At 42.2% G+C, this 25,366-nt stretch overlaps 2 protein-coding genes and 1 long non-coding RNA gene across 5 annotated transcripts; 1 reads left to right on the top strand and 2 right to left on the bottom strand.

Moving 5' to 3' along the window:
• Positions 1 to 1,033: 1,033 nt before the first annotated feature.
• On the bottom strand, positions 1,034 to 3,739 carry LOC139538370 (uncharacterized). The gene is made up of 2 exons (XR_011667723.1): positions 3,412 to 3,739; positions 1,034 to 2,230 (listed from the first exon to the last, which is right to left on the bottom strand). It is a non-coding gene; the product is annotated as an uncharacterized lncRNA (long non-coding RNA).
• On the top strand, positions 1,589 to 13,180 carry vil1 (villin 1). Of its 2 annotated transcripts, XM_071340336.1 has the most exons (19): positions 1,589 to 1,691; positions 1,837 to 1,911; positions 2,000 to 2,196; positions 2,991 to 3,099; positions 4,633 to 4,743; positions 5,521 to 5,729; positions 5,924 to 6,002; positions 6,779 to 6,877; positions 7,406 to 7,559; positions 8,032 to 8,132; positions 8,263 to 8,400; positions 8,587 to 8,745; positions 8,885 to 9,064; positions 9,670 to 9,815; positions 9,989 to 10,133; positions 11,099 to 11,287; positions 11,481 to 11,549; positions 11,852 to 12,004; positions 12,146 to 13,180. In XM_071340336.1, exons 1-19 carry the CDS (start codon positions 1,611 to 1,613, stop codon positions 12,257 to 12,259), a joined length of 2,508 nt encoding a protein of 835 aa, XP_071196437.1. In that variant the 5' UTR covers positions 1,589 to 1,610; the 3' UTR covers positions 12,260 to 13,180. The 2 variants fall into 2 exon arrangements, with proteins under 2 accessions (XP_071196437.1, XP_071196438.1); XM_071340337.1 differs by lacking the exons at positions 1,589 to 1,691; positions 1,837 to 1,911; positions 2,000 to 2,196 and adding an exon at positions 2,275 to 2,903.
• A 43-nt stretch (positions 13,181 to 13,223) lies between these two features.
• Positions 13,224 to 21,896, bottom strand: LOC139538369 (spermine oxidase). 2 transcript variants are annotated; one of them, XM_071340341.1, is made up of 4 exons: positions 21,737 to 21,896; positions 15,212 to 16,404; positions 14,541 to 14,730; positions 13,224 to 13,810 (listed from the first exon to the last, which is right to left on the bottom strand). In XM_071340341.1, the coding sequence occupies exons 1-4, from the start codon at positions 21,755 to 21,757 to the stop codon at positions 13,667 to 13,669; spliced, it is 1,548 nt and encodes a 515-aa protein (XP_071196442.1). In that variant the 5' UTR covers positions 21,758 to 21,896; the 3' UTR covers positions 13,224 to 13,666. The 2 variants fall into 2 exon arrangements, with proteins under 2 accessions (XP_071196442.1, XP_071196443.1); XM_071340342.1 differs by lacking the exon at positions 21,737 to 21,896 and adding an exon at positions 17,693 to 17,995.
• Between the last annotated feature and the right edge of the window lie 3,470 nt (positions 21,897 to 25,366).

The following is a 25,366-nucleotide window of genomic DNA, read 5'->3' on the forward strand; positions in this document are numbered from 1 at the left end:
GTCAAAAAAGATAACACTATTTGACGAGTTAAATAAACATTTAATTTGACACGTCAAATAACACAATTCTGTTATAGAATGTTGTGTGTGCTGAATTTGCACATGCAAGCCAAGCGCCACCACTACTATCAGTAGCACTGTCAAAGCTGTACAAAAAAAAGTTGGCAAACAAGCACACGGCCACGAACGATGTGTCTACAATACCGCGTTGGTGAAAGTAGACCAAATTATTAGGTTGAGGCACATGGGCTACTAACAGCGTATTACATTACATACACTTAGTATAACTTTCTTAGCGACAGTATACATATCTCCCTTGCATATTACATCATTTATGCAGCAGCATACAAGACATTTTTGGACTCACCTTGTGAAGGTGTCGCGGCGGTCCTTTGTGGGAAAATGTTGTCATCAAACTTTGTCATTAAAGTCTGGCATACTCTGGATTTATCGTGGGAACTCTGAGAGAAAAAAACACACAGCCACACTGGTTGCTTTGCAATGCTTGCAGTTAGCCACTGATTCCTTCCAAACAACTCATTGTTGAATTTGAACTTGTTGTGTGATGTTTATGTTCAATGACCGATGACACGTTTTATCTATAATTTTTCTTCATTATTTATCTTTATATGACAAGGATTAAAAAGGATTTGCCTGTAGATTGTCAACTTTATTCATGATGATGACTGCTAGCTAAGACTTTGAAAGTAAGATGTTGACGTGATCAGTCCAATCAAAGCTACTGTGCATATAACGTGATTTGACGTCATTTTATCTGTGGCCAATGAGCCTTCTTGGAAGGGCACTTGTAATATAACTCTATGGCAGGACCCAAAGGGCTGACATTTTGGATGTCTACCCTTACTAAGGACTTAAAATTGGTGATGACGTGAGTGACAGAAAACTGAGCCAATCAAGGCGCAGTGCTCCTATTTTCTGCTGGCTCGCCCCACCACCACAGAAAGCACTGAGCTAGGCTGAAACACCTGCATTTTGGAGCTGCCTTACTCAAGAAAACAAAAAATAGACCATGTGTGAATGAAGCTTTATTAACTGAATTATATATATTCTTTTTTATACATTGTTTGCAAACAAATAATGAGATATGTATTAATGCCAAAATAAAATGAAAAACAGGAAAGCCACCCCCCCAAAAGAAAGAAATACATATATTTATTTATTTTGCTAAAAATGTGGGGCTCAAAACAGGTGGGGCTCTGATTAGGCCCACACACAAGCGTGTGCACACAAAGGACATCCAGTACAAGGAATACATTTAATCTACTTTCACCCCTGTCACATCATTGACTCTGCCAATGATCAACTCATTGACTTATGGATCAACTCCTCCCCTTAGCCAGTCATGTGAGGTAGCAGAGCAAGATAACACTAGGCAACAGTACAGATGATAGAGTTTGTGTCTGTTTTGATGATGTTTTTCGGTATTCCAAGCCCCTTTGAATCATTGTCTGAAATACTATTGAACATGTAAACAACAGAATATGAATAGGTTGGCTTCATTAATAAATAGTGAACGACCACTAACTCACTCACACATCCCCCCCCCCCCCCTTCCCTCTAGGTATCTTCTCCAAGCTGAATCTGGCACCATGCCACAGATCGAGGTCAAAACCCAAGTTGCAAAAGTCCTCAATAAAACCACGCCAGGGCTGCAGATATGGAGGATAGAGGTGAGAGAACAGCACATATTTCCTCTGTCATCACTACATAATGAATATGCCGAACATGTAAATAACAATTTAGGTTCATTATCAAACTTTTTCACACAATGAAATGAAATGCAATTGAACTGGTTCCAATTTTCCAATTGGTCAGGCCTTGGAGATGGTGCCCTTCCCGTCTAAAGCATATGGAAATTTCTATGAAGGAGACAGCTATATGATTCTATACGTAAGTAATCAATGCAACGTTATGATGCACCCAAAATAATACATACAGTGACATCCCAGTAACATCATGTCTCTGTCTGATCTCGTAGACCAATAAGATCAACAGCTCATTCACCTACGACATCCACTTTTGGCTCGGAAAGGACACCTCCAACGACGAGCAGGGGGCGGCGGCCATCTACACCACCATGATGGACGAGCACCTGGGGGGTGTGGCTGTGCAGCACCGCGAGGCGCAGGGCTATGAGAGCGACACCTTCCGCGGATACTTCAAACAGGGCATCATGTGAGCTACGTAGTCCACACCCTACACCTGCCTACTGCATGGAAAGAAAAGGAACAACTCTGATACAATGATTCCCATTGAACACAGACAAATTAGCAGCAGCTCACATGTATCCAATGCAACGTCCGTATTTACACTAGAGACAAACAACTTGAGTTCCTCCAAATCATCACTCAAATAAGCCACCATGTTGGCTTAACCTCAAAGTAACACACCCAAACACCCATAGAATTGTTTTTAACACCTATAAAAACCATCTACCCAACACCCACACACAGTTTAGTGGCACTGTCAATGAACACAATACCAAAAAGCCTCAAACCAAGTTATTTGGAATGATTATGGTGCCATGAAAGACAGTGGCAAGAGAAATACCTTGTTGATATACAAGAGGTGACAATAGGAGGAACCAGAATCTTGAGAAAAAAGGTATGTACTGGTATTTCTGTAGCCATCATCGGTTTTGTACTGTAAATCATAGTGAAATTATATCACCTCCCCCTCTCTACAGCAAAAGGCCATTTCCCATTGTGGTGACGTACCTAACACGTAATGGTTTTCAGAGCATCAGAGGTGTATTCACTAGGAAACGAGTAGAGACAAACAGGCTGAAACAGGAAGGGATCTACCTGAAGATGTCCAATAAGAAAAACACATTTTTGTTCCAAAACCTTTTGCTGAAATTTGCGCTAATGAATACAATCCTGGTAATTGCCAAATAACAACAGAAATGGTTTCAGACCATCATTCATGGCTGTCATCTGACAACATTTCTTGCGCATGTTTTTCTGCAGCTACAAGAAGGGCGGCGTGGCATCTGGGATGAAGCAGGTGGAGACCAACACCTACAACATCCGTCGCCTGCTCCATGTCAAGGGAAAAAAGCATGTGGTGGCTGGAGAGGTGAGAAAGCTCAAGCCAACGTGACCCTTGTGGAATATACTGCCTTCACAGTCTCTGCTCTGCCCCTGACTAGGATGTCTACTTCAGTTACTATATTTTCTTCTTCAATTTGACTTGACTAGAAACAGCTCAGCCGGTGCATGTCACTTCCTTTTCTGCCTCAGAACAAATGCAAAACACTTCTTGTACAGCGGATTCAACTTAAGTTCAAGTGCATCAATTATTAGTCACATTTGCTGCGCCACTGGCTACCGTGTAGCTCCTCACTGACATAATCACAAGAAAGCCTATCAAGAAATTACACTGACGTACCTTATCCATTACAAAAATTCCAAGGTTAAAGGTTGACTCAGCCAAATGACATTGCGACAAGCAGCACCGGAGATATTGAGATGAGCGAGATGCAACACTTTGCGCTCACACGGTCAAACACAGTGTCCGTGCATGCGCACGGTTCACTTCACGCTGTGTACAGCTATGTACAACGTGGTAGCCACGGGACAAAAACAGCAGAGAAGTTGAGCCTATTAGTTGCTTGCGGAAATTGACCCATTATGCTGTTTACTTTCTGCATCTATGTCATATCGCTGAGTCTACGTTCAATGTTCAACTCAGACATACTACTAATTGTGAAAGCTGAGTAGAATGAAGAAGATATTGTTAACCCAACGAGTACCCCATAATGACGGTGCGTTTTAGACTTCTAACCCCTTTAAAAAACAAATGTAGCTACAGACTTCTGGGTTGTACCATTGGATTAGTCTAGTTCAGTGGTGTTTGTGAAACAAGGGAGTATTCCAAAGGGGCCCGGTGCCGGGTCTTTTTACAGAAACATCTGTGGAGTCCAAATGATTGGAGCTACAAACTATTAAAATCTATCTATTAAAAGCTGAGACTCCCACGAATATTCTACGATGCTTACGTGCGACACAAGAGTCGTTAGAAGATAAGAGGTTCTACATAAAATATCATAGGAAATCCCAGGACATAGTGTCTGTAATACTGTAAGAATCTCACATAGTCACTGTCACAAACGCCAAACTCCACACAGTTGTCACTGACTAGTTGGATATTCAGTTCCCAGTGAGCCAACAATTTCCCTACTTACAGCATTTATATTCATTTTTTATCAGATTTTTTAATCGACATTATTATGGAATTCATCTGTGTCTTTTCCATCCCCATCAATCCCCCTTTCCATCATCATCAATCCCCCTTTCCATCCCTATCAATCCCACTTTCCATCCCCATCAATCCCCCTTTCCATCCCTATCAATCCCCCTGTCCATCATCATCAATCTCCCTTTCCATCATCATAAATCCCCTTTCCATCCCTATCAATCCCCCTTTCCATCATCATCAATTCCCCTTTCCATCATCATCAATCCCCCTTTCCATCCCTATCAATCCCCCTGTCCATCATCATCAATCTCCCTTTCCATCATCATCAATCCCCTTTCCTTCCCCATCAATCCCCCTTTCCATCCCCATCAATCCCCCTTTCCATCATCATCAATCCATCCTTGAGAACAGGTGGACATGAACTGGAACAGCTTCAACAAGGGGGATGTGTTCCTGCTGGACCTGGGCAACCTCATCATCCAGTGGAATGGACCCAAGAGCAACCGCATGGAAAAACTCAAGGTAAGGAGACATTTTAGACCGCAGCCATAGAGAAACTACTGCAATACTACTTTAACAGAACTTTACGGGTGACATTTTCGTTGTCTAAACGTTGCGAGCAAAATGGACAGATCTCGTCAGAGTTTAGTTCATGTCTGTGCTTTGAGATTTTTTTATTTAACCAGGCAAGTCAGTTAAGAACAAATTCTTATTTACAATGACGGCCTAGGAACAACAACTGCCTTGTTCAGGGGCAGAACAACATATTTGTACCTTGTCAGCTCGGGGATTCGATCTAGCAACCTTTCGGTTACTGGCCCAACGCTCTAACCACTAGGCTACCTGCCACCCCATTTTACCACCCAAAGTTTTAATGAAGTGAAAGTGTGGAGCGGTGGTACTTTGTTTTCACTTTGATGCATCATGAATGAGAGATAAGTGAAAGCAGGGGTTCAACCACATTGCTTTCACACCTCCAGGCATGTCAGGTCAGTGATAACCATAAGGAAGAGAAGTGAGGACTTGTGCATTTTTTAAGTATTCAAACAAGGCCCCTATGTAGGAAGACCTCTGCCTCTAAACCTAACCCTTCCAGCATGGAAAGCATACAACTAAGAAAGGAGTGTGGTTCCAATGACTCAATAAGGTAGATCATGGTGGGTTTTATTGTAAAGTACGGCCCTTGCACTCAAGGTGCTTTGGATAAACGCATCAGCTAAAAACTAGCATTACAGAGCGCCCTAGTACCCTGGTGGTGGTATGATTGGTGGATATTGTCACGTTTGTTTTTCTCTGCAGGGGATGAATCTAGCCAAAGACATCCGTGACAGGGAGAGAGGGGGACGGGCACAGGTGAGCGTGGTGGAAGGGGACGACGAGAAGTCTTCAGAGGAGGCCATGAAGCTGATGAAACAGCACCTAGGAGAGACAAGACGGGACATCAGGGACTGCATCGCACCTGACGATGTAGTCGACCAGAAGCTGAAGTCCAGCGTGAAGCTCTTTCAGTGAGTGCTGACCACTGACATGACCTCAGGGATATCTATAACCTCCTTATGACCTGTCATAGACATGATAAACTCTTATGACCTGTCATTTACATGTACTGTAGCAGATGTGAACTAGCTAGTGAGAGCTAGCCATTTTTCTTACAGAATTATTGTTAAAAAATTATGTGTAACATTCTGTTTGTTCTGTGCAGTATCTCAGATGCCCAGGGGAACCTTGTGGTGCAGGAGGTGGCAGTGAAGCCTCTGACTCAGGACCTGTTGAATCACGAGGTCAGTCTCCTTGTCAATCAGGGAAAGAGGAGGGGGCATGTTAAAGGAGAAGGGGTTTAAAGTGCACTTTGTTGCCACTTGTCTACTCAAGCAATCTTTTATCCAGAATTCAAAGTACAATATTTGGGCGTGTGCTATTAAATTATATTGACTGAGCTTAAGCATAATAAAATGATCAGGTTCATACAAGAATGAGAAGATGATAAGGATATGATAAAGATCCTTCTGCGAAATGTGGAAGCTGAGAGAGATAAGTATGTGTAAGTTTTACACTAGTTCTGTGATATTTTAATGAGAACTGAAAGAGAGACTATTTCTGCCCTGTGACACCGAACAGAGACAAACATGCTTCCCCTTGAGGGCTGGCATATGGTCTCAACAGTCAAAATTAGCCAAACTTCTAATACTAACACATCTAGATTACAAGGGGTACACAGAAAATAAATCCACTGTCTGTCTGCGTCTAAGTATTTCAGTTAAAAGCCAACACTGATGTGGTTTAAAACCATGAGAAATGAGGCTCACATGAAAATTGAGGATTACAGTAACTGGTTCTCATAGTAATTGGTTCTCATTTTTAGTGCAGTGAAAATTAATCTGTTGGGATTGTTACAGACATTCTTGGTATGCCACATAATAATTGTCCCTATGTACAGAAGTGAATAATGCAGTACTGACACTCAGGAAAACAGTAAACCTCTTTACTGGGCATTAGAGGTATAAATAAATGTAATTTCATAAATGAGACATCTAATCTAAATCTACTAATTTCACAGGACTGCTTTCTGTTGGATCAAGGTGGTACACGAATCTTTATCTGGAAAGGAAAGAAGGCTTCCAAGACAGAGCGGTCTGAGTCTTTGGATAAAGCAGAAGTGAGCCGCACCTCGACACATATTAGTTTCACAATGGTTTTGATACCCCTTTGCTGTCCCCTATGGGCTTTCTAGGGGAATTCAGACTGACTGTTATAGGGGGTCCTAAAATATCAGACACCCTCGGTTTGTACATCCCATATAACAAATACTCAAACAAGTTAACCCTGAAAACCACCTGAGACACTTATTCTGGTCCTGGATCTAAGCTCCACTCAATGGTTTACCCACTCTCTCTGACACCCATATATCTATAACATTCTGATGTATGAATACTTTGGTACGTTCCTAGCAAAATGAAAAAAATAAACAAAGCACAGGAATTACATTCCATGTGATCCCTACAGATGTACGATTTTAATTTGAGCCAGTTTGGAAAATAATCCTGCAGCAACAAGAAATGTGAATTATTATGTGGATTATAATGAATGCAATGATTTTAGGGGTTGATACATTTTCACCAACAAAATAGTGATCAAATTAAGATCCTACATCTGTATTTTAAAGTCTAAACTCTTGGAATTCTAGGCATACAAGAAGGCGAAGGGCTACCCTATCTCCACCTACATTGAGATGGTGAATGATGGTGCTGAGTCTGCCGTATTCAAGCAGCTGTTCCAGAGGTGGACCGTGAAGGGTCAGACTGTGGGGATGGGAACCACAAGCAGCACAGGGAAAATTGGTGAGCAAGTCACACTGGATATACACTCAATGCACAGTAAAACTCAAATGATGTCAATTAGCCTATCAGAATCTTCTAAAGCCATGACATAATTTTCTGGAATTTTCCAAGCTGTTTAAAGGCACAAGTCAACTTAGTGTATGTACATTTCTGACCCACTGGAATTGTGATACAGTGAATTACTGTATCACAATTGAAATGAAATAATCTGTCTGTAAACAATTGTTGGAAAAATGACTTGTGTCATGCACAAAGTAGATGTCCTAACCAACTTGCCAAAACTATAGTTTGTTAACAAGAAATTTGTGGAGTGGTTGAAAAACGAGTTTTAATGACTCCAACCTAAGTGTATGTAGACTTCTGACTTCAACTGTATCTCTCAACTTGACTAATGAAACTAAACACTCAGTATTCACTGGTAAAAAAAAACAGTGTCTCTAGTATCTCTAAATGTGTTTTCTTGACAATGCAGCCAAGGTTGAGCAGATCAAGTTTGATGCAACTTCCATGCATGCAAGGCCTGACCTGGCTGCCCAGCAGAAAATGGTGGACGACGGAACAGGCGAAGCAGAGGTTGGTTGGTAACAAGAATTCTTCTATCACATCCTGTTATAACCATATTTGACACAATAATTATTCATAATCCTCCCCTTTAAACTATACATCCAATGGACACCAACATGTCCTATTTTCCTCCAACCAGATGTGGAGGTTAGAGGACAGTGAGCTGGTGCCTGTGGACAGGAAGTGGTTGGGCCACTTCTATGGAGGCGACTGCTATCTCATCCTCTACAAATATGAAGTCAGCCACAGGAGTCACTACATGCTATACATGTGGCAGGTCAGAATAACCTGCTAGCCACCATTCCCTGTATGACATAGCTCTTTTTCTGCTTGGCAATCAAGCTTTGTTAATACCAGAAAATGTTGATATGAGAAGAGCTTAATTTCATGACTTAGTCTCTGGCTTGCTTTCTGCAACCTATGCAGATAGATAACTAGGATGTGTTTGATGTGTGCAATATAGGGTCGTCATGCGACCACGGGAGAGCTAGCTGCCTCTGCTTTCCAAGCCGTGAACATCGACCGGAAGTACAACGGGGAGCCAGTTCAGGTCCGAGTGCCCATGGGGAAAGAACCACTCCACCTCATGGCCATATTCAAGGGCAAGATGGTGGTCTATGAGGTAAGCCCTCCATGTGTTCCTTTGTCAATTAGTTTTCAAGGAAATTCTTGGAATGTTTCAAATCTATCGTCTTAAAAGATTCTCATTGGGATCTCATAATGATTGTATGTAATCATTTGATTGTAATCGTGGTTTGCAGGAGGGGAGCTCCAGAGTCAACTCTACACATGTCCAGCCGGCAGTTCGTCTCTTCCACATCCACGGCACCAACGAGTTCAACACCCGCGCCATCGAAGTGCCAGCACGCTCTTCGTCCCTCAACTCCAACGACGTCTTTGTGCTCAGCACTGACACTTGCTGCTATCTGTGGTACGGAAAGGTAAGCAGCAAAAATGCCATAACCTTGTCATCCAGGTTAAGCAGAGTAACAGGTCTCCAGCTAAGCATTGAGGAGGAGTACAAGCAGTGGCGTCATGCCCAATGGCACGTGCCCCCTCAGATTTGCACAGTTTTTGAAAAATTCTGATGCTAATTACAAAACTTTATTTTTAAGCCTAAATGTTATCATAATTATCTATAATAAGATCTGTCAGCGGTATTTGGGTGGAGGTGCACAATGATTGGACCAGCCAAAAAGTACAAGGAATGTTTTTTTTTTTTAGATAAGCAAGAAATTACTAAATGTACTGAAGGTTCTTGGGTTATGATACTATATACTAGTGTGGCAGTGGTACTAAACTCCTAAGTCATAAAATATCTTAAATAATCAATGTGCATGATTAATAAAACATTAAACAGGTATATACATATTTTTACATAGAATTAGGCATAATGATTATGGCTCTAGATTGAAGGAAAAAGATGATTCAGGTGTTTGAAAATTGCACCCCACCCCCCTCTAAAATAATGGGTGCCTGATGTCCCTGAGTTCAAGGGCAGTACTTTACCTAGTTATGCGACAGGTATGACTCTCATCCCTTGCAGGGCTGCAGTGGCGATGAGCGAGAGATGGGCAAATCCCTGGCAGACATAATCTCCAGAAGGGAAAAACAGGTCATTGCAGAGGGCCAGGAGCCGGCTCACTTCTGGGTCAATCTGGGAGGCAAGTCCCAGTATGCCGACAGCAAGAGGTACTACACTTGATCCCTTGGTTTTATAGTTACCTAAGGGCCCTGTTCTTCTGAATTCAGTTAGCGGGTTTAACCTTGTTTTATTAATGAACTCAGAAAAACATTGTTTACAACTGAAAATTACATTCCTTTTTTGATACCTTCTTCCTGGTCCGTCTGTGGTCTCTGCCAAGGCTTCAGGAAGAGCACAGCAACATCACCCCACGTCTCTTCGAGTGCTCCAATCAGACGGGCCGCTTTCTGGCCACGGAGGTCACCAACTTCAACCAGGATGACCTGGACGAAGATGACATCATGTTGCTGGACATATGGGACATGGTGAGGGCCTGTCTTTTTAGCCTTATTTGTATTTATTAGGGATCTCATTAGCTGCTGCCAAGGTACTCTTCCAAGGTACTCTTCCACTCTTTCATTAAGGCACTTACATCACAAATTAAACAAAAGATAAAACAGTACATCATATAACATTACACCACTAGATATCTACAATACAAAATGTATAATACCAGCACACAACAATATTGCAATGAACGTGTGTGTAGAGTGAGTGTGCTAGCGTTTGTGTGCGTATGCCTTGTGTCTGTACCTGTGTGTGTGTCACTTCACAGTAAACGCTATTCCATAAGGAGTGACAATATTGTCCGCTATCATCCTCAGTCATTTTCTATCCAAGTTGTCAGATCCCGGTGGCTTGTCATTGTTGATAGACAAAAAAAAATAATGATCACCTCTTCCACACTCACTGAATAGAATTCAAAATTACAATGCTTGTCTTTCATAATTTGTTCAGTTATACTTGAATGTGTAGAATCAGCATTTGTTGCTGGCATGTCATGCCTAAATTTGCTAATCTTGCCAATGAAAAAAACATTTTAATGTAGTTGGCAATATCAGTGGGTTTTGTGATGAATGAGTCATCTGATTCAATGAATGATGGAGCTGAGTTTGCCTTTCTGCCCAAAATTTCATTTAAGGTGCTCCAAAGCATTTTTACTATCACTCTTTACATCATTTATATTTGTTTCATAGTATAGTTTCTTTATTTTTATTCAGTTTAGTGACCTGATTTCTCAATTTGCAGTACAACTTGCCAATCGGTTGTGCCTGGAATCCAAACTGATTTACCATGTTTCCCCATTGTTACAGTTTGGGTTCCAGGCTACTACTGTACTGTCCTTTGGTGGCCACTATCAATCTATGGTCTGGAGGTTTGGTTCTTGTAAAACACAAGCGGTCCTGAGAGGACATCCTTCCTTACAAACCCTTGACCTCTTCTTACTCAGGTGTTCCTGTGGATCGGCAAGGGAGCCAATCAAATAGAAAAGGACAATGTGGTCCCCACGGCACAAGAATACCTGAAGTCCCACCCAGGGGGTCGGGATGTAGACACCCCCATCGTGATGATCAAACAGGGCTTTGAGCCTCCCACCTTCACTGGCTGGTTCCACGCCTGGGACCCACACATGTGGAGTGTATGTAGCAAGAATATGAGTAATTATGAGATAATAATACACATTGTAGCAGGGTCATGTGTTTATAACAAGTCTAACAATGCATTATAACTGCATCATAATGCATTACACCTGTTGGTATCAAGTGTTACCAAAATGTGTTTACTCAGGGCACAAAATATTGATTTAAACAAGCTGATTATTATGTCCACAGGGAGGGAAGTCCTACCAAGAATTGAAGGCTGAGCTTGGGGATGCCACTGACATCATCCAGATCACTGTGGTGAGTCTACTCTCTCTCAAGCGCACTAACATAATCTGATTTACGAAACCGTTCCCATGTAAGCATTCTTTACAAATGCAGTGCATCTACAGCATGCAACTGGAAATGTATTTAAGTGTTAGTGTTAATCTGACTCACGGAAAACAATGTCCACCAACAATGTTACCGAAGGTCTAGCCACCAGTTGACCTGGTGTTTTAACCTAGCCATTTAGGAAAAATGATGGCATTGTCACAGAACGCAGTCAGATATGATTTTCTGCAAAGGTTAAAGGAATGGTCTCTGTCTGTTTGTGGCTACAGGAGAGAACCACATCCAATTCCACTCAAAATAACTCCAAGAACACTGGAATACCACTGTTGCAACCTACCGTTCAGGCCACCTTCCCTGCAGACAAGCTGTTGAACTGCCAGACAGAGGACCTGCCCGAAGGGGTTGACCCCACCAAGAAAGAGGTAAACTACACCCTTGAACTCCATGATTGGTCTCTCTTCAGTCTGTATTTCAGAGTAGCTGTCAGCTAAATGCACGTTTATCATTCTCACTCATCTATTTTAACATGTACTATAACTATACCATACCTTTATCTTTTCCAGGAGCATCTTTCCAATGATGACTTTGCTCTGATCCTGGGTGTGTCCAGGGTAGAGTTCTACTCCATGCCCAACTGGAAGCAGCAGAATTTGAAGAAAGTAAAGGGTCTGTTCTAGAAGGAGTATATCTACACCTTGGGCCTCATTTTGACAGCGTAAAATAACTGCACTGTTGTCAAATCTCCTTTAAACTCTATTTCAAAAGGAGTTTGGAATGCAAGAGTTCTAAATTCTGCATCTTGATTCTGCACTGTTATTTGTGCATCTCAGACCTGCAGAAATATTACTCCAGCGTGGACATGACATGCTTTTGAAATTAGCCCCAATAAAACAAAAGTATATGGAGTATTTCAGACATGGTTGACACTTTTTCGCGCTTTCAAAATTAGGCCCCTCGTGTTTTGTCATCTAGCCTTGCACTTCTACTCTTAGCCAAGATAATGTGTTCATGAGTGGGTAGTTCTCAAATAACTGTAAACAACAGATTAAAGTGCCTTTAGGTTTAGTCTTGCAAATAATCTATGATTTTTTTTCTTGATTCTGAAATGTTGCTGTTATAATTTAGGCAATCGAGTTATGAAGATGACATTTGTAGTTGATAGAAAGGATTCTACACGTTTTATTATTGGAGATTTAGCATAGGCTTCATTTGCAGCACTTTCTCCCCTGAATTGCTACTTGTGTCACATAATTATATCTGGATATGTAATGTGCCTGTCAAGGCATTTAAAAAGAAGTAGAATATGATATTGGTTCTATACTTTATGTCCACAATTAGCCTTAATATTGAAAACATATCTGCAAAATGTACATTTGCAATCTTCAGAGGACCACAAGGGCTTAGTTTATTAGTAGGTACTTTGTGTTTCATAATATAAATGTTGAGGTCTAACGTATCAATGAAATTATGACTGTCAAATAGAGATATCTATTGGGGTATTTTGTTTTTGCTATGTTGGATAAGCAGATGAATATATTTCTATGAAGACCCTTCATTTGCAAAGCTACAATGACAGTTAATAAAGACCATATTCCCCAGTTTGTGTTTTCAATACCTTCAGCAAATCATAATGAATCATACTGATATGTGCATCAAATTTTAATGTGAAAACAAATGGCAGTGTGGTGTATCTAATTGGGATCCAATTAATATATTCATCACAAAAAAATGTATTTGTGTAAAAAAAAAAAGAAGGTTGTCAATGAATTACAGCTTCGGTTTCAATTTACATGAAAGAAGGAAAAAGGTCATTACATTATGAGTGAGGTAATATTAGTATGCTAACCAATCCCTAAAAGAAAGAACTGATACTGTGACATACAACTACAATTACAAAGCACTTCAACTTTAACACGTGACCAAAGTGGACAAAGTCCACAGCTGAATCCATAGTGGCGACATTCATAGTGGCTAATGATTTCAAGCAGCTGCTTACTAGATAACAAAAGCAATTCATGGTAATTTCATCAGTATCAGTAACCTGTTGAGAAGCTAGAGTTCTTTGTAATGAGGCGTTTTGTGTATCACTCGTTATAGGAATCGGGCTCACTATCGGCGTAAAGGTCAATGAGTCTTTGTGCTTCTCTGATGCCCGTCATGTAGGCCCCGTGAGTGGTGGTGTAGAAGTTAACGTGGGTGGCCTCGCCAGCAAACAGCACCTGAAGAGGCTGAACATACGGAGACCAGAGTAGAGGTCAATTCAGGGAGTAAGTTGAAATTCTATTCATGAATTGAAAAATCTTCATAGAAAACAATGGATAATTTCCATTTCATGAATATCATTTTAATTCACTGAATTAACTGACTAAATTGAAAACTGAATTGACCGCAGGACTGACAGACGCAAACACACAAACTTTGGTCCCTGAGTATTATCTTTACCGTAAATCACGTGTGTATATTATGCAATTCTACAACGCATCATTAAAAAAAAAGTCACAGTCTACAAAGCACCACCAACTCGGTTGGTATTTGGTATATGATCTTGGCTTCAATTGCAGATACTGAGCGGAAATATCTTCTCCATCAAATCTGATTACGGGTCAGCTTGCCGACCATAAAATGTACATTGACTGAGATCATTGTGATACCGTGGCTTAATTGATGCCGTCTCAAAGGCAAGTTAGCTAACTTAGAGACATATCGCTGGTTCATACACTTACAAACTTGACTGTGTGTGTACCAATATTAGCCATGTCAAACTACTGTATATTCTTACTAACATGTTATTAGGAAGTAGGTATGTTAAAGATATTAGTTATTGCAATAATGAGCAGTTAGAAGCATGCTTAATGTTACTAGAAGCTATCTTCATTTTAAAGTGTTGCCAAATGTACATGAAAGTTGTTGTCAGAATCATGTGCGCTCAGGAAGGGTTGTGAACGTCATGTATTGTACCTTTGCCTGTGAGTATCCAGCCTCACAGGGCAAAGGAAGAGGGGCTGCCAGGGCTGTGTGTTCCCTCACAGCGTCCACTCCTGGAGGGGGGTACGTATATGACCCACGGACAAAACGCTCACTCCCCCACTTAGACATCAGGACCTGGGCTGGCTCTGGTACTGACCAGCCAGTGAAGGACCTGAGCATTCTGTCAAAACACAAGCCTGATTGTTACTCATCCTGAACATGCAAACACAGTTTGCCAAAATAATAGCTGACTAATAATGGGATTAAAAGTGATGACTGTGTGTTTCTGATTTAATTCTTCATGCATGCATTCTCACACAGTTTTTTTTCTTGGTGAGCAATAGCTCATGCTCATAGCTCAGAAATTAGAATAGCTTATAGTCGTTTTCTTTACAAACTCACTTTTGTCTCAAGCACAAAACAATAGCAGAATAAAATGTCCTTAAATATTAGTGTGGTAAACCATTGTAGGGTATTTAAGGGCATAAAAAGCATGGAATCTGAGGCCATCTACAGACACCACCTTAAAGACAGGGTGAAAGGTTCAACATGAATGTCACATATCTCAGTGATGAGATATGATGGCCACACCTCTCTCCCACACACCCAATGACTGAACCTTTGACCTGTGCACCTGATTGATAAGCAGACCTGATACACACCTTACACACACCTCTCCCACCATCTTCTCATCCAGGCTCTCCATGTGTCGGGCCTCCCGGCCTGTGATCCAGCCGCAGAGGACTGTGGGATGGCGGGCCACCGTGTCAAAGCCACAGATCTTCTTATACCACATGTCTCTCCAGGCCCCAGCCTCTGACTGAGAGTGCTGGTATACCTCCTCATCCTCGGGCCCCGCGTCCCACACCAGCTGGATCCCGCCACAGTCATGGGGCCAGAACCTGTCCTCGAACCGCAGGTAAATCTTGTCCACCGTGCCGAAGCCCAGTCTCTCAATGGCGTCGGCCTTGGACTTGGGGAGGGCTGGCTCAAACATGGCCACTGCATTCTCTTTCAGGAAGCCTAAAGGGACGGTCACGATGACGTGGTCTGCCATGAAGCACTGGCCCCCCTGGCACAGCACTCTGACTGGACGGGTGTGGTTCTTCTCCTCCTGCAGGGCCCAGTGGATGCTGTGTACCGGCCTGTCACACAGCACGGCTCCAGGCGGAAGGTTGTCCAAGAGGGTGTCTGCCAGGGCCTGATAGCCTCCGGGGCCCAGAGAATTGAAGAAGCCCCCCTCCAAGGCCACATAGTGACCCAGCTGCGAGGCAGACACCTCATAGAGGGAGGAGCTGGCCTCATCCGTGCATTCGCTCCTCTTGCACCACTCGAATACCCTCGGGCCGTCCTCCGAGGCCGCCAGGTGTGACTGGGCGAACTCCTCGTCCAGGAAGCCCCCCAGGCTCTGACTGCTGTGCCTCGGCTCCAACTCTGATTCGAAGGCCCTGGAGGTGAGTCGGCTAAAAAAGGAACACACCTGCTCCACCTCGTCCACCGGAAGCTGTCGCCTGCTCTCCCGGAAGAAGTAGTCCCTAGGGGTGACGGAGCCTGGCAGGCACATGATGCTGGCTGAGCCTCTCTCCTCCAGCAGCAGGCCCTGCTCCTGGGCTAGCAGGAAGAGCGGGTTGGCCTCCTGACCGTGGATCCAATTGGCCCCCAGCTCAATTACATTCTGGCCAAAGGGTCTTGTGGTGTAGACCCGGCCTCCAGGCCTGCCCATAGCCTCCAGGACTTGGATGTGCTGAAAGCCAGCTTTCACCAGGGTGGAAGCTGCAGATAAGCCTGCTAGACCAGCACCAACCACCACCACTCTGGCAGCACTGTGTGGACTCATTCTGCAGTGAGCTGTCTCCTGAGGGAAGGAGGTGAGAAGGGTACAGTTTTTGCCCTGTCACCATAGAATTGCTTGGGACACATTTCTTCACCAAAAACTAAACTTTCCATGCTGTATTTGTGCAGCTGTTTAACAACAAATAATAGACCATTTCAGTTGCTCAAAAGATTAGCCAAAAATGTAAGGGACAGTAGGGTAAGTCGTGCCAAAGGTTTTGTTGAGTCACTCTTTGTTTCTAGGAAACTATACACAAAATGAATCATGTGGCCAAATATTTAAGAAGAGGTCATCATGTTATGGAGTCTGTGAAGGAAGAAACCACATGGAAAAATTTAGGTAAAAAAAGGTATTAATCAAGTCCAATGAATGTATTGTGTTATAGGTTTCATGATGCTTGTATCTAAGCCAGAATACATAGTCTTAAAACTGTTTCATACATTAGTTGGGGTATCTATAAGCTACAATATGAGGTCCTAAACCTATCATGAAAGTGTATCCTTGTAGCTGTGTGGGCTAATATAGTCAAAATGGTTGCTTTGGGGTAAATTGTGCCCCTTCGCGAGTTGAGCCAATGGCTAATCAATATAACCCATAAAAATGATTACATTTAGTTTGTTTTATGCATAATATGAATAGTATTTTGAAGACACCTCGCATTTGTGGGATTCAAGTTGCCTCTAAGCCACACTTGAAGTGTTTTATTACCAGGCATAATGCAAGGCATTATGGCTGGGATATGAGTTCACACCAGGGCCTGAGCCTATGTTAAAAGTGTACAAGAAAATACAAAGTGTTAGAAATGTGTCCCTATTCTCAATTTACGCCGAGAGTCCTAGAGGGCGTAGTTCTTCCTGATGTCGTATTACCTCTAGGTGTCGACTCAGTCTGCACAGATTGTAATACACTATTTTGGTCAATTCTGTTTTCCCGGTTAAATTTGTCCTGGTTTTCGAGTCTTCCTCGTTTTTTCATGTTTTCACTCTCAAAATCACAACAATGCTTAAACCACATCAGGAGACCACGTTTGAGGTCTGGGAACAATAAATAAAATACTGTAACGACCCTGGGTTTATAAGCGCGGAAATCGACTCTGCCGCACGAGCATGCTTTTGCGGCACAGTCAATAGCGCGCCGGACCTCGGGCTAGAAGGTCGAGGGTTCGAGACCTGCTCCCTGCTGTTTCATTACAATACATTTAGAGGGTGTAGTTGCCCTTTAATTCAATTGCTCACTTAGCGAGAACAGGTTGTAATTGGCTAGCGATGTTTTTGAACTCTACAATGTAGTGTGTCAATTTCTCTCATACCTAGCGCCGAGACTCCTAGTGGGCATAGTTCTTCCTGATGTCGTATTATCTCTAGGTGCCAACGCTGTCAGCCTCGACGGTAATACACTCGTGTCCCCCCCATGGACTGACATACATAAAACATCCTTTATTCTGGCTGCGAAGGCATCGGTTTCCTCCTTAACTAGATTTAATAGCTCGTCTGTGGAAGAAATATGGGAAATTTTCGTACTATACTGTTAATAAAACACACATTTCCACCACCATGCTAGGGTGGCTAATGCTACTTCCTGATGTTGTGGTGCGCGTTCAGCCAATGGTAAACAAGACTCGCGAGGTGTGCATCATCCGGAAGTTGTCAGAAAATCTGAAAACGGTGGTGCAGTGATGACTGTTGAGAAGAAGTTGAGTATAGAGGGAAGCAGTATGACAAGGAAGGTTGGTTTCAAGTATAAAAAAAAGGGATACGTGTTTCAGTAGCTCAGTGATGGGCCCTGACGAGAGTGTGGATGAAGTTCCTACAGTGAGGACCACCAAGGTCGGGCCTTGTCCGAGGATGTAAAGGATGATTATGGGCCAGTGCGAGTGATATTTGTGTAGAGAATGGATCCTTCCATTTTGGCTGATCAATATGTGGTGGTAGGTTGGGTGGAGAAGAGGTTCGGAACTGTTGAGTTGGTTAAAGTAACTAGGAGTGGACTAGGGATGATTTGTGTTTCTTCAGCCCAGAGGGAGCGGGTGCTCCGGATCACCTGATTAGAGACAATAAATGTGACTTGCTTTGATCTCCAGAGCAGGGCACCTTTGAAAGGAGTGATAACGTGGGTAGCATTAAATGTTGAGGAAGATCAGTTGAAAGTGAAGATTCCCGGTGTCTGTGACGCTCGCCATTTGTTGCGACCAGGGTTGGGTAGGTGACTTTCTAAATGTAATCCATTAGTTACTAGTTACCTGTCCAAAATTGTAATCAGTTACGTAACTTTTCGATTATCCAAACTCAGTAACGTAATCTGATTACATTCAGTTACTTTTAGATTACTTTCCCCTTCAGAGGCATTAAAAGAAGATAAAAATGTATGTTACCAATTGAACGACATCTATTGCAAAATTAATCAATATTCAAGTTTACATAGCTGGCCATATATGGATGTACAATTTTACTTTATGGATTGGTTATGTAGGCTGCTTTTAACACATTACCTTCTACTACATATAGTAATACGATTAAATTACATCTTTACATTAAAAACCAAATCTATCAGAATTACAGTAATTCCAGTAAATGTTATACCCCTTGATCTTCAAGAATAGGACTTGGAAATATGGAAGTATAGATTAGCCAAATTGCTTTACCTGAGCATAACCCAAAAACGAAGGACTTATTAGCCAGCCCTACTCTGTTGCTTATGATTTTGTTGTCATGGAGGACTGATTGGGCTCACTGGTTCGAGTTGAAAAAAATGCTGCGCTCATGGAATGGCATGCTTTGAGCACTACTGAAAAGAGCTATTTACATGTGAAAAAGGAATGCCATGTGCCGCATTTGCTATAGGCCTATTGTTTATCTTTCTGTTGGTGACACTTTGATATCTTGATAATATGCAGCTGTTTAAAGGGCAAATCCACATATAAAGCCCTGACCTCAATCCTATAGAAAATGTGTGGGCAGAACTGAAAAAGCGTGTGCGAGCAAGGAGGCCTACACACCTGACTCAGTTACACCAGCTCCGTCAGGAGGAATGGGCCAAAATCCACGTAACTTATTGTGGGAAGCTTGTGGAAGTCTACCCGAAACGTTTGACCCAAGTTGAACAATTTAAAGGCAATGCAACCAAATACCAATTGAGTGTATGTAAACTTCTGACCCACTGGGAATGTGATGAAAGAAATAAAAGCTGAAATAAATGATTCTCTCTACTATTATTCTGACATTTCACATTCTTAAAATAAAGTATCAATAAGAAGTGATATCCGTATCGTCTTTAGACTACACCACTGCTGTTGTCCTTACCTCCAAGCATTTATTCAAGTTGATTAATCTTTGGATGCCAACAGCAGTCGCACCATTGGAAGACATAGCTTGGACTGTGGCCTACAAAAACCTATTCCTGCTCTTTTCCTGCGATCCATCAAACACATTTGGTGTGTCATCATGGTGGTTTCTGACTTGTGCTCAGACACGCTCAAGTGGAACAAACTTAAACCTGCACCTTTTTTCAATGTTGATTTGAGAAAACAAAGAAGTGTGAAAGCATTTTTAATACGTTACGCCCCAACCCTGGTTGCGACACAGATCCGGTGGAGAGCGTTGGGAAACGTAAAATTAAGTTGTCTGTTCTGTTGACTTTTGCTGTAATCTTTGGCAGATAAGGTTAAGGTAGGAAGTGAGAGTTATCCCGTGAAATACTTCGGTGTTTAATGAGTCAAATTTATGGGCATGTTGCAGCAGTAAGTAGGAGGGAGAGTCCTAGATGTGAGAAGTGTGCAAGAGGGCATGAGATAATGTAATGTGTAGTTTGGATGTTAGTTGTGGGGGTGCCCATGGGGCTAGAGATCGGAGGTGTCCGGTGAGAGAAAGGCAGGTTGAGGTTGCTACCGTCAGAGTAGTACAGATAGTGTCGTATGCGGAAGTGGTGAAGAGAGTGGTAGAGGAAGATGGGTACAGGGTGAGGGATCCTGAGAGGATTCCTGCGATTAGGCAGAGACCAATAGAGAGTAATGGGAAGAATACTGTATTTGCTTCAGTAAGGTAGGTTTCTTGGCATTCATAGCTATGGTTGCCAATTGTACTGCATCAATGGATTTTTTTTTTTTTTAAATCACAGAAAATAAAAGGTTGTGTTGGCAGCAGCAGAGAAATACTTGGGATTGCAAAGTTTTACTGCATAACAGTTGCGGGGGGTGTTGAGTGGTAGTGTTCTGTCCTCACAGACGTTGGTCTGGAGTAGGATTAGATAGGTTAAATAGTGGAATGTGGTGGTGTGGTACAGAGGACTATTTTCCCTATGCTAAGTAGACTAGCTAAAGATGTAGTTTAAAATGTATTGGGCTGTAAGCTAAGATTTCAGTCAAACAGGCAATCTATTTAAGCATTAAGGCACGAAGGGGTGTGGTATATGGCTAATATACCACGGCTAAGGGCTGTTCTTACGCACGACGCAATGCGGAGTGCCTGGATACAGCCCTTAGCCGTGGTATACAGTGATCCCTCGCCACTTCGCGGTTCACTTATCGCGGATTCGCTATTTCGCGGATTTTCATAATGCATTTTTTATTTTTTTTTGGTGCATTGTGCTCTGCATTCTGATTCGCTAAAAACTCACTCCCGCTTCTTGTATCAAAACATGCTACGAATTGTGCTATCATTTTGTCGTCTCGTGCAGTTATGTGTACGTACATAAAACAGCTTGGCAAATTTACATTAAGTTGGCCAGGAAGGAAGGAAGGACTAACGCTTGGTCGCTTAGCAACCATGGTGCGAATGGCCACTGAACTTAAGCGAGTAGCTGAGGAATGGGACCCTTTGATGAGCCGTTCATTACAGTTCTCCAACGTAATCGATGGTGGCATGTCGGTGTACAAGGATCTTTTTGCAAAGAAGAAAAAAGAGCGACAACAGCTGCCTATCACTATGCTCTTCTCCCGAACAAACACACCTGCACCGCGGGCTTCAGAAGAAGAGAACACTGCAGAGCGCAGTCAGGATGCAGCGGCCCAGTCTGAAGAGCAGTGAAACGGCCTACACGTGAGTCACTGTATTTGTATACATGTAATAGTTGCTAATTGTAAAAAAAAAAAAAGTTTTCTATTTCGCGGATTTCACTTATCGCGGGTCATTTTCGGAACGTAACCCCCGCGATAAACGAGGGATTACTGTATTGGCCATATACCACAACCCCGAGGTGCCTTATTGCTATTAGAAACTGGTAACAAATGTAATTAGAGCAGTAAAAATACATGTTTTGTCATATCTGTGGTATACAGTCTGATATACCACGGCTGTCAGCGAATCAGCATTCAGCGCTCGAATCACCAAGTTTATAATTGAAAACAATTGCAGCCTACCTGTGTTGATTTCGATAGCATATAGCCTAGGCAGGCTGGGCTGGGAAACTCAAGGACTCAGATTTCAAGAGAGAATACTGTTATGTAGGAAGAACAAGATTAAAGTCTTTATAAACTGCTCGGGTGTGTCTACAACTCTCCTCACATTGTTGAGCTAACATAACTGGTTAGTGAAAGTATGGTGGCTCCCGTAGGACATTTTAAGTTGAGTAAAAAGGAACACACAACAATAATATACAAGGGCTACATAGCGACCATAACAAAAACTGTTTATATGGATTCTCATGACAATTAAAATTGGCATACGCTATACACTGTATGTGGATTGATGCTCTCTACTCTCTCACGCAAATTTTGACTCCGTTGACAACGCCTCTCCATGTGGTTTCTGCTTTAAATCCTGGACTAAAATCTCACGCTGGGTAGGCTAGCCTTTGGACCCATACAGTTATAGCACAGTAAGGAGGAGTTCTTTGAATGTCTTCGGTAGTCCTCTTTATAGCACGTTATAAAATGCAAAATAACATTTATCTTGCAGTGGCATCTTAAGAACACTCTGGGATTCTATTTTATTAATTTGTGCACTCCATAATTTGTACATTCACGCATATCCAGACCTCATTACAACTAGCCGGACATGTGTAGCTACAACAGCTGTTTGACAGCATGATCTTCCTGGTGACTGTTATGCTACTGACATCTTCTGGACATTATTAGTACATTTTTTGCAACATTGCCAGGTACCAATGACTGATTTTATTACTGATAGGGAAATGGAAAAGGGGATACCAAGTCAGCTGTACAACTGAATGCAATCAACTGAAATGTTCTGCATCCTTTAACCCAACCCCTGTGAATCAGAGAGGTGAGGGGGGTGCCTTAAAAGGCATCGCCGCCCGAGGAGCAATGGGTTAATTGCCTTGCTCAGGGGCAGAACGACAGATTTTTACCTTGTCGGCTTGGAGATTCGATCCAGCAACCTTTCATTCTATGTGGTATTGGTGCACCTGTATGAAGTTGATGTAAAGTATGTTAGTAAAACATTTTTTATTTTATTTTTTACAGCAGGCCTACTCAAACACACAGACAAATATCAAGTTTACAACATCATTGTAGTGAATTTATTTTATTTAAATATAGAACAGACTTTCCATAGAGAGAATATATATATTTTTTAATTTAAAATTAAAACAAAACAGTGTGGTCTAGATATAGCAATTTATATACAGTGGGGAGAAGTAGATGACGGTCAATCAGGTCTACAAGGTCTACAATTCTATCTCTGATGTCCTTACACAGCTCTCTGGTCTTGGCCATTGTGGAGAGGTTGGAGTCTGTTTGATTGAGTGTGTGGACAGGTGTCTTTTATACAGGTAACGAGTTCAAACAGGTGCAGTTAATACAGGTAATGAGTGGAGAACAGGAGGGCTTCTTAAAGAAAAACTAAACAGGTCTGTGAGAGCCGGAATTCTTACTGGTTGGTAGGTGATCAAATACTTATGTCATGCAATAAAATGCAAATGAATTACTTAAAAATCATACAATGTGATTTTCTGGATTTTTGTTTTAGATTCCGTCTCTCACAGTTGAAGTGTACTTATGATAAAAATGACAGACCTCTACATGCTTTGTAAGTAGGAAAATCGGCAGTGTATCAAATACTTGTTCTCCCGACTGTAGTAGCCTACATTTTAATCAGTCATTGTAAAGCCTTTTCAGAATTCCCAACATAGAAGACAGCTGAACCCCAACTATACCAGCTAGCACATAACGTTCTGAGAACCATATGTTTCTTAAGGCGTGGTTGGCCTATGGTTATTTTGCATACAACCTTCCCACAACTTTCTGATAATGGTGCAGGATAGTTTCTTGGTGTTGGAACATTCTCTGCACAGTTAAGGAACTTGACAAAACATTTTTTTACACTGAACAAAAATATAAATATAACATGTAAAGTGTTAGTTTCAAGAGCTGAAATAAAATATCCTACAAATGTTCCACTCGCAGATAGTGTATTTCGCGCAAATTTTGAGCACACATTTGTTTACATCCCTGTTAGTGAGCATTTCTCCTTTTCCAAGATAATCCATCCACCTGACAGGTGTGGCACATCAAGAATCTGATTTAACAACAATCATTACACAGGTGCATCTTGTGCATGGGACAATAAAAGGCCACTCTAAACTGTGCAGTTTTATCACACAACACAATGCCACAGATGTCTCAAGTTTTGAGAGAGCGTGCAATTCGCATGCTGACTGCACGAATGTCCACCAGAGCTGTTGCCAAAGAATTGAATGTTAATTTCTCTACCATAAGCCACCTCCAATGTCGTTTTAGAGATTTGTTTTAGAACATCCAACCAGCCTCACAAAATGAAGACCACGTGTAACCATGCCAGCCCAGGACCTCCAAATTCGGCTTCTTCGCCTGCAGGATCATCTGAGACCAGCCACCTGGACAGCTGATGAAACTGTAATAATGCCCCTTTGTGGGGAAAAACTCATTCTGATTGGCTGCGCCTGGCTCCCAAATGGAGCCCTCCCAGGCCCACCCATGGCTGCACCCCTGCCCAGTCATGTGAAATTCATAGATTAGGACATCATTAATAATTTCAATTGACTGATTTCATTATATGAACTGTAACTCAGTAAAATCATAGAAATTGTTACATGTTGTAATTATATTTTTGTTCAGTATAATTTCTTGGTATTTCATTACTTTAACAAAACATTTCCTAAAAATATAAGATGGAGCCTCCCGGGTGGCGCAGTGGTCTAGAGCACTGCATCGCAGTGCTATGCTGCGCCACCAGAGTCTGGGTTCGCGCCCAGGCTCTGTCGCAGCCGGCCGCGACCGGGAGGTCCGTGGGGCGACGCACAATTGGCTTAGCGTCGTCCGGGTTAGGGAGGGTTTGGCCGGTAGGGATATCCTTGTCTCATCGCGCTCCAGCGACTCCTGTGGCGGGCCGGGCGCAGTGCGCGCTAACCGAGGGGGCGGGTGCACGGTGTTTCCTCCGACACATTGTTGCGGCTGGCTTCCGGTTGGAGGCGCGCTGTGTTAAGAAGCAGTGCGGCTAGGTTGGGTTGTGCTTCGGAGGACGCATGACTTTCGACCTTCGTCTCTCCCGAGCCCGTACGGGAGTTGTAGCGATGAGACAAGATAGTAATTACTAGCGATTGGATACCACGAAAATTGGGGAGAAAAGGGGATAAAAAAAAAATATATATATATTACATTTCAATTTTGTTCGTTTTCTAGGGATGTTCTCCAACTGGTTTGGGAATGTTCTCAAATAGTTTTGAGAAACAACATTCTTCTGTGGGAATTTCAGTACTTCAGCATAATGTTTCCTACAGGTTTCCTCATGGTTCTATTTAAAGTCATCTTCTCAAATTGTTCTGAAAACGTTAAGAAAACTTTCCATAAAAACCACAAGAAAACTCTGTCAAGTTGGTTGTTGATCATTACTAGACAGCGATCTTCAAGTCTTGCTATAGATTTTCAAGACGATTTAAGTCAAAACTGTAACTAGCCTATTCAAGAACATTCGATGCTGTCTTGGTAAGCAACTCCACTCTATATATATTTTGCCTTTCCTGCTGAAAGGTAAATTTGTCTCCCAGTGTC

Source organism: Salvelinus alpinus, chromosome 14 (assembly GCF_045679555.1).
Source record: "Salvelinus alpinus chromosome 14, SLU_Salpinus.1, whole genome shotgun sequence".
In the NCBI taxonomy this organism is placed as follows: domain Eukaryota; kingdom Metazoa; phylum Chordata; class Actinopteri; order Salmoniformes; family Salmonidae; genus Salvelinus; species Salvelinus alpinus.

Coding starts and splice junctions, on each gene's coding strand:
- vil1 (XM_071340336.1), top strand. CDS start 1,611: ATGCCACAGATCGAGGTCAAAACCCAAGTTGCAAAAGTCCTCAATAAA. Junction 6,878..7,405: donor AGTCTTTGGATAAAGCAGAA/GTGAGCCGCACC, acceptor TTGGAATTCTAG/GCATACAAGAAGGCGAAGGG. Junction 11,288..11,480: donor GGGACCCACACATGTGGAGT/GTATGTAGCAAG, acceptor TTATGTCCACAG/GGAGGGAAGTCCTACCAAGA.
- LOC139538369 (XM_071340341.1), bottom strand. CDS start 21,757: ATGCTATCGAAATCAACACAG. Junction 14,731..15,211: donor GTGGGAGAGGTGTGTGTAAG/GTGTGTATCAGG, acceptor GTGTTTTGACAG/AATGCTCAGGTCCTTCACTG. Junction 13,811..14,540: donor CTGGATACTCACAGGCAAAG/GTACAATACATG, acceptor CCGTATGTTCAG/CCTCTTCAGGTGCTGTTTGC.